Here is a 14512-nt window from a genome sequence, read left to right as displayed (position 1 = left end):
CCTACCCGTGCGGACTCACGAGAGGTCCTACCACCAGTAATTACGCAAATATGGGAATAACCGAAATTTTACTGCACATGTTTACGGAAAAACACTCAGTGGCAGTGGATACGTCGCTTCATAAGCCACCTTACGGTACTCTATTAATAAAATATGGCCCTTTCCCAGTTAAGTTAATCTAGCTTAAACAGTTCTCCTCACGTACATTACAACTGGTAATTAAATCTGACATAGATTCGTTTAATTCGAATGATAATAACAATCGATTATGTGTTTTAAGAAACGATCAACACTCAACGAATAATCGACACGAAATATGTTATTAATTGTTTATTAATTGACATTGTTAACGCTGGACGTAATGAATCATCTAGAATTCGATCAACAGAGATTTGTGGTCGCATCCACCGCAGTCGACTTCCTCAAATAATTATCGCTAACGAATGAATTATTCAAAGAAATACCTATTCTACAGATCCGCGACGTCAATCTTTCGAAATTAATTAATTTGAAAAGTAACTGTTAAATCTTAAGTTATTCTAATTTGTTTTACAAATGAGATCATTCCGTAAACTTTACGGTTAACGTGGCCATTCGTGACCAGCTATCTTTCATAAGTACCTTTAATACGTCAAGTCGTCGTGGCCCAAAAGATAAAACGTCTGTTACATTCGTGTCGAGCGAGATGCACAGGTGTTCGAATCTTGCAGGCGGGTACCAATTTTTCTAATGAAATACGCGTACTTAACAAATGTTCACGATTGACTTCCACGGTGAAGGAATAACATCTTGTCACAAAAATCAAACCCGCAAATTTATAGTTTGCGTAATTACTGATGGTAGGACCTCTTGTGAGTCCGCGCGGGTAGGTAGCACCACCCTACCTATTTCAGTCGTGAAGCAGTAATGCGTTTTGATTTGGTGGGCAGCCGTTGTAACTATATTGAGACCTTGGAACTCATATCTCAAGGTGGGTAACGAATTTACGTTGTAGATGTCTACGTGCCCCGGTAATCACTTAACACCAGGTGGGCTGTGAGCTCGTCCATTCATGTAAGCCATAAAAAAGAAAGAAAAAAAAAACCTGGTGAGGTTGCCCGAGAGAGATCGTGTAAACGATAAGACGGCTAATTATTTTTATTGATAATATAATTACTAGGTTACGGTGGAGCACGGCACATTATTGAACACGCACGTGCCAGACAATCCTATACGGATTGTATGCAAAGGAAAATGTATTGAAATATATGAATATGAAAAAACCTTTGTTCAAAACTCTTTAGTTTTTAAAAACAATTTCTCTTCAGTGTCACAAAGTGAAGTAGGTATGTCATTCAGTAAAACAGAGAGTTCGGTTTTGCACAGTTTATTAATACTGTTTACTGTTTAATTTTTAATGTTATTTTTAAAAGAGACCAGCTGTACCCGTCCGTTTCGCTGGGCATTATAATTAACATTATTATTTCTCACCCCCACAAAGATTCTCATCATTAACGCCCCCACTAACTGGTCTAGGGAGTCCAACACTCATATAAATATTGACCTATCCATTAAGTACATGTATTTTCTACATGGGTAGGTACCAAGTTTCAAGTCAATCGGATGCATGGTTCAGTAGTTATAACGGAACATCCGTAAAAACCACCCTCAGACACAGCACACTGAGTTTCTCGCCGGATCTTGTCAGTGGGTCGCGTTTCTGATCCGGTGGTAGATTCTGTGAAGCACGGCTCTTGCTAGGGTTCGTGTTAGCAACGTCAGGTTTGAGCCGCGTGAGCTCACCTATTAGTTTGAAATAGCCTCTCAAGGCTCTCAGCTTAGGTAGGAAAAAAATGTATAAATTTGCTTACGAGTAAACATATGGTCCGAGCTCGTCCAGTATCGGCTTGGAGCCGTTGTTGAGGAACTCATCGGCGTTGGTCACGTTGTACACGTAGACCTTGACGAAGGGCCGCACCGGAGGCCGCGCCCACCACTCGAACGTCATCGAACCTGGGCGAAGCACCAGCTCCTGCGAACAATAAACATTTCATACGTAAATAAACAAACCGTGAACCTTTAATCTGTTACGCGCTGGGTTTCGTACTAAAGTACAACTTATAACTGTATTTAACACTTAGAACACTCACAGAACACTTTACAAATCGTAGTTCAATTATTCCGCTTCGCTTCAGGTGATCCGTTCGCTGTTTCGCTTCGAGTAGTTCCGATTACTGACTGACTTCGGACCATCTCTGCAACGCTTTGATAGACATGATGGTTTAAAACATTGCTCTTTTACTGCGAAATTGAGACTTCGATGTCTCAACGCGGAGACCTCATCCACATCGTTATGACCACAAGCACCACCGCTTAAGCTGACGATGTAAATGGCATTGTCAATCGAACTAGAGGGTTGGAAGGTAACATAGAATACAACAGCAAGATATTTTGGTTCTTCCTATTTAACCCCAATTTGGTTTATTGACAAAACTTCATACGATCAACTTCGATCATACGTCACTGATATCCGTGACCGCGGAAAGCACGAAGATATATTTGACGTTTTAACCGATTTAGGTATTTCAAGGTTACCGTCGCGTCGAAAAATGAAATTCTAATCGCCCGAGCGGTCAAATCCGGGCCGGCTCCGGCGTTCGCCTAAAGAAGTTATCGCAATACTTGCCATGGAAACGTATGCGCATAATTTAAGCTTAGATTTAGCAACGTAATATGACCAAATAGTTGCAGGTTGCAGCCTGCAATCGTCATGATTTCGTCATGGCTCGGCTATAAAGTAATTGTTTGTCAAGATCTGCAGAGGAAGCGCGGACCAGATGCCGCTAAAACCAGCAATGGACATCATTTATTGTGTATGACGGAGTGACTTGTTCCGTGGTGTTTTAAAAATAATGACGTCACCATTGTTGATGACGTCGGTGCCTGATGACGGCGCGACCGACACCGCGTTGTTATTACAAATGATGATTCTGTTCGTTATTGTTATTGACTTTTGTATTGGCCGTAATGAAGACTCACTTTTCCAATAAATTCCATTTATTGCTTTTCAAGTGTACAGCGATAACAATAGAGAGCTCCGCTCCGTTCGACTGATCGAGCCAGAATGTAATGAGCATTTTTTTTTCCTACCTAAGCTGATAGCCTTGAGAGGCTGTTAAGAAACCAATTTGACAATAAGTCGGCTGAATTACTTCCACAACCCAAACGTCATGTATTCCGATAAAAATTTTCACATTCAGGGAAAAGTAACAGTAAATTGACTTCTTCAAAATTAAAACTATCATTTTTCCTCGCGCATCTTTTTTTAATTTATAAACTTAACACTGTCTCGATGTAAAAAATTTGACAATTTCAAAAGTGGTAAGCCGTTAGAAACTTATATCTAGAGACATAATAACGAACATCAACAAGGACTGTACCTTTTGTGCGTATGATAGGGAACTATTCAAAAATATTTAACAAAACTCTATTCTAATTTAGCGCCTCAATTATATATAACTAGAACAATGCATAACTATGAATTAATTTTAATGCTATTTAATTTAATTATATTGTTATGCATATCTGAAGCTACGTAATTCATTGCGTTCTTCAATTTTAATTGCATCAATCAAATAACTGGGCACATTCACACAAATTACAGTGACTTCGTTTCATTACACGCCAATATAAAATTAATACAAATGCAAAACATTAAATATGACAGTTCTTAACACTAGGAGTGATCTTTACCACACAACCATCAGATGAACTAGATTTGCCTAAGGAAAGAAATTTACCAAGGTGTATTTAGCGATTGAAAAAGTAATCTTTATATATATATGTATATTTCTTCAGTGCGTGTGTTTGTCACTGAACTCCTCCTAAACGGCTGGACCGATTTGAATGAAATTTGGTTGGAGAATGGTTTAGATTTACAAATCAGCGCGACAAATGGCACTGCAGTCAGTATCTAGGTTATTTACCTTTCCTAGAAATAATTTATATGGCAAAACAACGTTCGCCGGGCCAGCTAGTATATAAATAAATATCAACAGTATGGTGATAGTATTATGGTGATATTATCATCATCATCCTCCTGCCCTTCTCCCAGTCACCCGGGGTCGGCGCAACATGCTTTCTTCTTCCATACTAATATATCATATACCATTTCTTCGCTCACTCCCCTCTTACACATATCGTCTTTCACGCAATCCATCCATTTCTTCTTAGGTCTACCTCTTCCTCTATATCCTTCCACATTCATAGTTAACACTCTCTTACCAACCCCATTGTCATTTCGTCTCATAACATGTCCACACCATCCCAAACGTACACTTCTCAATGACAGCATAACTATATTTCACATAAAATAACTAAACAATTTGTGGATAAATATTACATTTTACACAAAGAATACCTATGATAAATGCAACATTATGGACATACTAATGATATAGATTAAAAAGTTTTTTTATTTGCCTATATGGGTGGACGAGGTCACAGCCCACCTTACAAGCGATTACGGAAGCCCATGGACATCAACAACGTAAATGTAGCCATCCAGCTTGAGACGCGAGTTTTAAGTCTCAGTTTTAGAGTACAACTCCTGGCTGACTCATCAAATCGGCATTACTGCTTCACGGCAGAAATAGGCAGGGTGGTGGACCCTACCTACCCGTGCGGACTCACAATAAGTACCTTAAATACATTGACAACTAATCGTTTCAATAATTCTCCTTGACCAGTCGTTTGAAGGGATTTAATGCTTCAGTGAAATTGTGGTTTTTTTTACCACTCTACCTCTGAAATAGTGGCTTTTTCATTATTTCTATCCTAGTAACCTCAAAGAGTTATACTAAGTTCTACATGTAAACGAACTCACGGGGTCAGCCTAGTGGATCTAACACTGGCCCTAGCAAGAGCAGTGCTTCGCAGAATCTACTACCGGATCGGAAACGCGACCCACTGAGAAGATCCGGCGAGAAACTCATTAGGTTGTATGATATAGTATTTTTCTTTTGTCGTACGCCGTCTTAAAAATTCCCGTTCACGCTATCTATATATATATATAGAATCTATATATATATATATATATATATATATAGATAGCGTGAACGGGAATTTTTAAGACGGCGTACGACAAAAGAAATTGCCTGCGACATATATATATATATATATATATATATATATATATATATATATGTCGCAGGCAATTTGTATGATTCCGCCGTTTACAAACGGCGTTGTCATTATAAAAACGCTCGCCGTTATGTAAAATGCCGAAGGCAAAATGTAAACTGCCGTGTCACTTTATAATATGCCACAACATAGCATCGACAATTCAAACGCCGTTTTCATAATGCCGCGGCAAATTGAAATGCTTAGTTCAATTTTTTACCACGCGCGCCACTGTTGATCAAAATAATAACAACCACGTCAAAAAATAACTGAAAACAGTGCAAATATATCGTGTGGAGAAGACATTTTAGGAAAGAATTCTGATTTTAAAGGTATATATTATAGTGAATTAAAAAATATATACAATTCTCAAATGGAAGCTATAAAAAAGCCTTGGACAAATAGTAAGATTTTTGAGGTTATTCGGCACCTAAAAAATTCTAAGGTGGCCACAGAATCTGGTTCGCGGAGGACTCCTGCAGATTACTACTGGTCAAGACAATACGAGGTCATGAGCATCAGTGAATTGGACTACCTTATTTTAAAAAGGATAGCCCTGATCCAACCGTTCGAGTAATACCGTTGAACGAATATTCCGATGTGTTGTTAGAGATTCATAGAGGTTGCGGACATAGTGATCGAGACAAAATTCAGTATCAAACGAAGGATAGATTTAGAGCAGAGTCAAGACCATGAATACTTCAAACTTCAAAATAATATGGTTTTACTTACGACCTGTTTGTTTTATTTGAAAGTGTCATATTATCCTTAGAAGTTTTATTATTGTCATGAGTATATAAAGTGTGTATTTTAAATGTTGTTTTGTTACTTAAATATTTTAACTAAGTACTTTAAGAAAACCAAAGCACATAATTTAGTCTTACTTGAAATTTTCATTAGTACCTGATTACGGAAATAAAGTCTGATTATTATAAACTGCATTTTATTATGGTCACCCTAAAACTACAACCAATGTCAAAATTATAACTATTGAACGAGTTATCATTTTGCCTTCGGCATTTTACATAACGGCGAGCGTTTTTATAATGACAACGCCGTTTGTAAACGGCGAAATCATACAAATTGCCTGCGACATATATATATACTAATATATATATAAATCTACAGTAGTTTTTACGGATGTTCCGTTATAACTACTGAACCATGCATCCGATTGACTTGAAACTTGGTATCCATGTAGAAAATACATGTACTTAATGGATAGGCTAATATTTATATGAGTGTTGGGCTCCCTACACCAGTTGCGGGGTCGTTAATGATGAGAATCTTTGTGGGTAGGTGAGAAATAATAATGTTAATTTTAAATGCCCAGTGAAGCGGACGGGTACAGCTAGTTTTATTCTAAGGTCATTTCAACGGTTATCCGTAGAAAATTCTAGAGACAAATAACACGTTTTAACAATTAGTAATAGTGTCTGTTTGAGCGCGGTCTGTTGTCTCTATGACGACCGAACGGGGTCAAGGTGGTTTTGTCGATGGAAGGTTTCGCAAGAAACTCACCGTGGACTAAAGAAACTCTTAGTATCTTTGATACATTGAAGGCGTTTGATGAAATTCAAACGTATCCATCTAATGTTAGAGTTGATTTCGTTTTGCAGTCGATCTTGACTTGTTTTTTTTTTATTGCTTAAAGGGGTGGACGAGCTCACATCCCAGGTAGTGTTAAGTGATTACTGGAGCCCATAGACATCTACAACGTAAATGCGCCACCCACCTTGAGATATAAGTTCTAATATCTCAGTATAGTTACTACGGCTGCCCCACCTTTCGAACCTTCCTTGTGTAGGAGGATATTCCATGGTGAGCGTTTAGTGGCAAACATGAGAGAAATAACAAAATGGAGTGATCTTCAAAACATTAAAACCGATGCACATATTGCAGTAATACAATCAGAATCGGAATGCAGACCACTCGGAATATAAACCAGAAAATCGAGTTTCATTTTAATTAAACTAAAAACGTGTCTTTCGTCATTAATTTCATATTTTATGAAGCATCAATGCAATGTGGAGGTAGGTAGTTGGCTGGAAACTTCCGCGAAGCGGTTCGAAGTTGACCGTCAATGGATTTTAAGCTTTGGAATGTGTAACAATAAAGCGGATATCTTCCACCGAACTGGTGATATTGCTCGGTAGACCGACGTTCCGAATGTTCTTATTCGGTATGCTTAGTGCGAATTGTTTTTTACGCTCTCGACAGCGTAAAAGTTAACTCCCATTTGTATGCAGTTAGAACAGCGCCCCTAGCGGCTAACGTAGGCAAACGTTTTAACTCCATACAAATTTGAGTTAACTTTTACGCGATCGAGAACGTTAAAAAACTCGCACTAAGCATACCGAACGTGTATAGTAATGTTTATATCGAAGGGTGAAAGGATATTTGGTTAAAGCGAAATTTTTGCAATTTTACAGGAAGAGCCATTTAAAACTTAAAATTTGGAAATAACAACAAATCTTCAGCTATTTGAATGGGGTACATTAAGCTGAATTTTACTGGTGGTAGGACGTCTTGTGAGTCTGCACGGGTAGGTACCAAGACCTTACCTATTTCTGCCGTGAAGCAGTAGTGCGTTTCGGTTTGACGGGTGGGGCAGCCGTTGTAACTATACTGAGACCTTAGAACTTATATCTCAAGGTGGTTGGCGCATTTACGTTGTAGCTGTCTATGGGCTCTAGTAACCACTTAACACCAGGTGGACTATGAGTTCGTCCAGCCATTTACGCAAGAAAAAAAAATTGGCATTATGTGCCAAGAGCTTAATGTTTTTCTTTAAGATTTAAGGATTACTGGTTGCCCTGAGGCCTTTCCAGTTTCACCAAGGTGGGTGGCGCATTTAAGTTGTAGATGTCTATGGGATTACCGCCAGGTGGGCTGTGATGAGATCGTCCACCAATCCAAGCAATAACAAAAAAAAAAAAAATGTGTACCTCTTTAAAACCGTAAAAATCATTTAGAGTCGTCGTGTTCGTGAGCTTATAACACAGTTTCCCGTTACCCATCAACTCAGTTGCATATTAATCGTCCTCATTGCCCCAGGCCAAGGTTCGATACGCTCAATCGAGCATCGACTCGCTTTCCAACGTGACTCTTGGTTACCGTGCGTTATTAGTATGACCAATAGCCGGGTAGGTACCACCGCCCGGCCTATTTCTACTGTGAAGCAGTAATGCGGTTCGGTTTGAAGGGTGGAGCAGTCGTTGTAACTATACTTGATACCTTAAAACTTATATCTCAAGATGGGTGGTGCATTTGCGTTGTAGATGTCTATGGGCTCCGGTAACCACTTAACACCAGGTGGGCAGTGAGCTCGTCCACACATTTATGCAATAAAAGAAGAAAGAATGAGGGTGATCCTATGTACTTCATCAAGACCGCCCCATCTATAAGGTTTTGCTGCTGATTGAATCTTCCGTGTGGGCCCACCGGATGGTAAGTGGTTACCGTCGCTCATGGACGTCATCAATGCCAGATGTAGAGCCAAGCCGCTGCCTACCGCTTAATACTCTCCACAAGCCTCGTTTGAGGAAGGACATGTCATAGCGGTCGGGAAACACCTTGGAGGGGAGGTCATTCCAAAGCAGGGTGATACGTGGCAAAAATGATCTCTGGAAATCCCATTCTCACGGATCGTTTGGAGCCTCTGGGTCTGCGGAGGGACTTCGGTTCCCTCTGTATTTTGTACCGTATGTTCCATGGGGAGTGCTCTGAGGAATTGTTCGAGATGATACCGGCATCTCGTTTTTACCATCGCACCGCCCGCCACCGGAGTAGAGTTCATCCATACTACCTGGAGCCACTGTGGTCATCCACAGTGCGTTTCCAGAGGTCTTTTTTGCCACGTACCATCCGGCTATGGAATGAGCTCCCCTCCACGGTGTTTCCCGAGCGCTATGACATGTCCTTCTTCAAACGAGGCTTGTGGAGAGTATTAAACGGTAGGCAGCGGCTTGGCTCTGCCCCTGGCATTGCTGAAGTCCATGGGCGACGGTAACCACTCACCATCAGGTGGGCCGTATGCTCGTCTGCCTACAAGGGCAATAAAAAAAAAAAAAAAAAAAAAAAAAAAAAAAAAAAAAACCACTGTGAATGACCGCAGTAGCTCCAGGTAGTATGGATGAACTCTACTCTGGAAACTTCTTTCCTACTCCAGTACTCTGATGAAAACAACACGAGAGGCAATCTCTATGTGTGTACCGGAAACCTAACCTAACCCAACCTAACCTAAACAACAGCCCGCTGAGTTTTTCGCCGGATCTTCTCAGCGTGTCGCGATTCCGATCCGGTAGTAGATTCATTCGCGAAACAGCTACTCTTGACTTGTTAGGTCTCCCTTGGAGGCACTCGTGCAGCTGTTAGCAAATCCCACCCCTCCTGGCTGAGCCCTTGCTCGCCCACCTGCCCTGGTAAAACTGGAAAGGCCTCCGGGCCACCAGTAACGTCTCAAACATAAAAAAGAAATGTATGGTCCCTTGAGGTTGATTGTTGAAAAAAAAAATACTCACATGGTCTATGAAGAGTCGAATCCAAGTCCCGAGGAATATGGCAATGACTATGCCTAGGAGGAGTAGGATGACTGCTGATGCGAGCACGAACCCTGGAAATTGAACACGAGTTTTTATTTTTGTTTTCTATTCCCTAGATAAGGGGACGAGGTCACAGCTCATCTGATGTTGTGTTTACCGGACCCCGTACCCATCACAAGTTCTATATCTTAGTTCTGTAGTATAACAGCTGCTCCTCCCTTCAAACCCGAAGTCGTTACAGTTAGTTTCGCGGCAGAAATAGGCAGGGCAGTGGTGCAGGCTCACAAGACATTCTACCATCAGTACTGTGCTAATTTATTTTATTTTATTGCATAGATGAGTGGACGAGCTTACGGTCCATCTGATGTAAAGTGGTTACCGGGGCCCATAGACATATATAACGTAAATGCTGCAAACCATCTTGATATACGATTTCTAAGGTGTCAGTATTGCTATAACGACTGCCCCACCCTTCAAACCGAAACGCATTACTGCTTCACGGCAGAAATAGGCAGGATGAGGAATACCCGTGAGGAATCACAAAAGTTCCTATACCACAATTTAACAAAAGTTTTATAAGTATAATAGCGATACCTCCGTAGTTTTCGATAACATAAACCGATAATAATCCATATAGTACTTAGTAAAATGAACAAGTTTTCCCTGCTTTGAGCGCATCACGCAAAAGCTACTGGATATAGTATGTTAATTTTTTTTTTAATAAGTTCAATTTGAGTTAATAACCGCGTTTACGCGTAGGGCACGATAGAGGGCATTACTAGTTTTCTTTATCGCGCTATCGTCATATGTCATGGTTTGATATAAAAATGTAATTCTTCTTAATTTAAGAGCGGATACAGCAGACAAGATAAATACGTTATTAGCTCTCTGATCAGTCCAACCCACTGAAACGATTCTCAAGTCTCAAATGATTCTCTTCTTCTATTTCTCCACCTTATCCCACTAGGTGGGGTCGGCACAGCTAATATTTCTCTTCCAATTTCGAATCTTTTCTATCTGCTGTCATCTCAATACTCACTCTTCTCTCTCTCTCATATCGTCATTCACACACTCCACCCATGTCTTGTTCGGTCGACCTCATCCCACTCTACCTTGCACTACCATTTCCATACATCTCCTAGTCACATGCATCTTCTCCCTACGCATCACATGTCCATACCACGCTAAGCGCTAACCGTAAGTGAACCACGCTCTTATACTTTAGTTCCGCTCTTATACTTTAGTATAAGAGCGGAACTTTTTAACTGCCCTCGAAGGCAGGCGAGCATACGGTTCGCCTGATGATTACCGTCGCCTATGGACTTCACCAATGCCAGGATCAGCGCCAAGCCACTAGACATCAGTATTCTCCGTACTACTCAAGATGAGCCTCCGCTTGTAATGTGTGTGTAGTCCACGAGCAAAGTTCCACGCGAATGTTAGTGTACAAAAATACAAAAGCACTTCACGGTAATCAAATCTATACATCAATTACGATTAGTTCGTTCTGCGTGAAATGAAACGCAAGTCTAAAAATATTTTCATAAGAAAAATATGGACGAAGTCGTATTGAAATATTGGTCATTATAAATAGGTAGGCAGCGGATTGGCTCTACCCCTGGCATTGCTGAAGTCCATGGGCGACGGTAACTACTCACACCATCAGGTGGGCCGTATGCTCGCTTGCCTGCAAGGGCAATAACAAAAAATAAAATAAAATATTTATTTCAAGCATAAGCTTGTTATAATGTTGTTATTTTTTTTGTAATCACCACTAATTAAGTTAATAACTGATTAATTAACTAGCATTACAATAAAAATAACGCATATATATCGTAGTTGGCATAGTATTCAAATGTCGACCTACATCTTCTCAAAACAGTAACGTTAGAAAAGTATTTTGAGGGTATCAATAAAAACATAACAAAATTGACGTTTGACTCGTGCACGGATTAATTAAAGATATAGTAGATTGGGGGGAATAGAGATTAGAGTAGAATAGGGACAAATCTGGGATGTCACAATACTCTTATTGAGTTGTTAGATTTAACTTTGTTGAACTGAAATTGACTTTTATTTAGTGTTTAAGATTATTAAATAGTTAAATTTAGTCATCAAAGTTTTGTAACTCATTAAAGATATTAAAAATTTAATTACCTAAAGTTAGGTACTAACCTAACAACTAAATAGTGCCAGTCCTATAAAAAAACTATAATGTCCCCATACGTAACCTGATTCACCCAAAAGCCAAAGTGAATCGGGTCAAGCTAGTTTTTTTTTGTTTTTGTGTATATTTTGTAATAAATTATGTGTAATAATAACACATTGTATATAAAAATTTAAACCTCCGGAACCATTTTAATCTCAATTTTATTGGTTTACCCTAAGAAAAATTATTGAAAATTTGTGTTGAAATTGGAAAGGGTCACGATTCCCCGCAATATACGGTACAGTCAAAACTCATTATTCTGAGGCGATCCGGCGAGAAGCTCAGTGGATTGCGTCTTTGGGGAAGAATACACTTACTTTATTGCCCACTAAAACATAATTTTCATTGGATATTAATCAATAGGCTGGTATAATTTGTGCAATGGACAGTATTACCGCTAATAGCTATTTCTTCGAGACAATCGTTTTTACATAGTGGTATTTATTAACGATTTAACCTAACCTAATCTATCTTAAGAAGGAGGGAGCCTGGAGATCAGTAATGCAGGTCTTTGAACCTAGTACAGACTTCAGTTCTTTCAAAGGTTTACAAAATAAATTATAGGGTTAATTTCTATTTGTATTTGTATTATACCTTTTAGGGAAAAAGAAATAAATTATTATTATTATTATTGATGTGAAACATCTATAACCGCACGTAAAACCGATTTCTGGCGTGGCGACGCATGCCGTGGCGACGCGTCGTCATGCGCAATCGACTGTGCTATTCTTTCCCACTCGATCCGGCGTCAAGCCATCTCTCTCGCTACAGTAGTATACACCGTAGTGTATACAGTGTTGTTTTCTACAGTACACATAACCTGTGTTTTACTTGAAAACAAATTATTTTTTCGTAATATTATATTTTATCATTATGACATATTTAGTTCCTATCACAATCTGTTCTTTTCTGCATATTACTTTTACAAAATAATGTCGATGTTTCACATCTGCCAGGCGTCCCGTGACGGCTCACATTTTTTTTATTTTCATAGAGATTTGGTAAGGATTAAAAATATGACGGACTTCATGCTAAGTCCGGCGGCAAATTGTAGATAAATGTTGTTTCGGGGCACATGTGCTTAGAGCAATGGCTGCTTAATGTCAAAACAAAAATGTCTCCGGCAAACGGTCCAACTATTACGAAAACCAAATAAATATTTAATCGAATGCAACATTACTGGTTATGCAAATAAACTATTTAAACATGTAGTCGTGTGTGTCGTCACGATAGGAAAATTCTACGTGACAGAATTTAAAAAATAATTCCGCCATCTTAGAGCTTACGTCAAAAATAGCGCCAAACGTCAGGTTCGGTTGTTTTGTAATTTGTACGTGTAATTGCGAATTTATTATTGCAACTAGCAAGTTCATGTGTGATATTCTCATGTATTAATATTCTACGTTGATCAATAGTATCGAAGTAACAACAGGTTGAATATGGATTGGCTTATTTATTGTCTACTGCGACTATTAAAAACTGCTAATAACACATCGTGCTTTGCGCGGGAAGTTTCATATTTCGTTTTTTATTAAAAAAATGGTTAAATTAAACTGAAAATATCATTATCTGACAATAAACCATTATTTGATTCAATTCGCGCTCAAAGCAAGCAATAAATGCGAACCGGAGAATCTATGAAAAACATTAATATTCAAACGGATGTTTTAGACATACATAGTCATTGCAAGTGAATACCAACATAACGTACATATTTGAAATGCATTGTGCCAACGTAACGAATGAATATTTTCTATTAGGGCCGAATAAAATCAGATTTCACTTTTGTGAACGCATTGCTAAATGTTAAATGTGCTATTAAAAAAAATTAAATTCCGGTAGCACAAAAAAACGGACCACTAAAATGGCGGATGAAAGGCGATTGCATGCAGCAGAGATGCGAATGTTGCGATGGATGTGTGGAGTAACGAGAATATTCGAATACGGAATGAATATGTTAGAGGAAGTCTGAAAGTGGCACCTGTGACAGAGAAGCTGAGAAGTGCGCGTTTGGGATGGTATGGACATGTGATGAGACGAAATGACAATGAGGTTGGTAAGAGAGTGTTAACTATGAATGTGGAAGGATATACAGGAAGAGGTAGACCTAAGAAGAAATGGATGAATTGCGTGAAAAACGATATGTGTAAGAGGGGAGTGGGCCAAGAAATGGTATATGATAGAGGAGTATGGAATAGGAGTATGGATGGAATAGAGGAGAAAGCATGTTGCGCCGACCCCACTGGGAGAAGGGCGGGAGAACTATGATGATTATGATGCCAAAAAAATATTGTTATACATAAAAATTACAAAATGTTTGTATGAAAATATCAATTTATTTTGTCTAGTAAGCATTTGTAGCCTGGACAAATTTATTTTATGGGTACATAATATTATGTTGGCATGTTGGTAGTACAAAACAAATTAAGTTGTGATTCATACGACCAAACTTCCACAGACAATATTATGAAAACACGAGCATCCGTCGGCCATGTTGTTTAAGCGGGAATCGCGTCTTTAAACACACATACACACATACATACATATATGTATAACGTATAACGTACCATACGTGGAAATGTTATCCAAATATCGATCA

General features: G+C 39.1%; 1 protein-coding gene across 3 annotated transcripts in view; it reads right to left on the bottom strand.

Moving 5' to 3' along the window:
• Positions 1-14512, bottom strand: part of LOC101744837 (scavenger receptor class B member 1) — an 86540-nt gene that overhangs the window by 21204 nt on the left and 50824 nt on the right. For all 3 annotated transcript variants that reach the window (XM_004925939.5, XM_062675471.1, XM_012690224.4), the window contains 2 exons: positions 9684-9775; positions 1851-2011 (listed from right to left, as the gene is read on the bottom strand). In XM_004925939.5, the coding sequence (XP_004925996.1) occupies positions 1851-2011; positions 9684-9775 (253 nt within the window). The remainder of the gene's footprint in view (positions 1-1850; positions 2012-9683; positions 9776-14512) is intronic.

Source organism: Bombyx mori, chromosome 23 (genome assembly GCF_030269925.1).
Source record: "Bombyx mori chromosome 23, ASM3026992v2".
NCBI lineage: Eukaryota > Metazoa > Arthropoda > Insecta > Lepidoptera > Bombycidae > Bombyx > Bombyx mori.
Note: the sequence above shows the minus strand (reverse complement) of the source record. Positions and strands in the feature narration are given on the sequence as shown.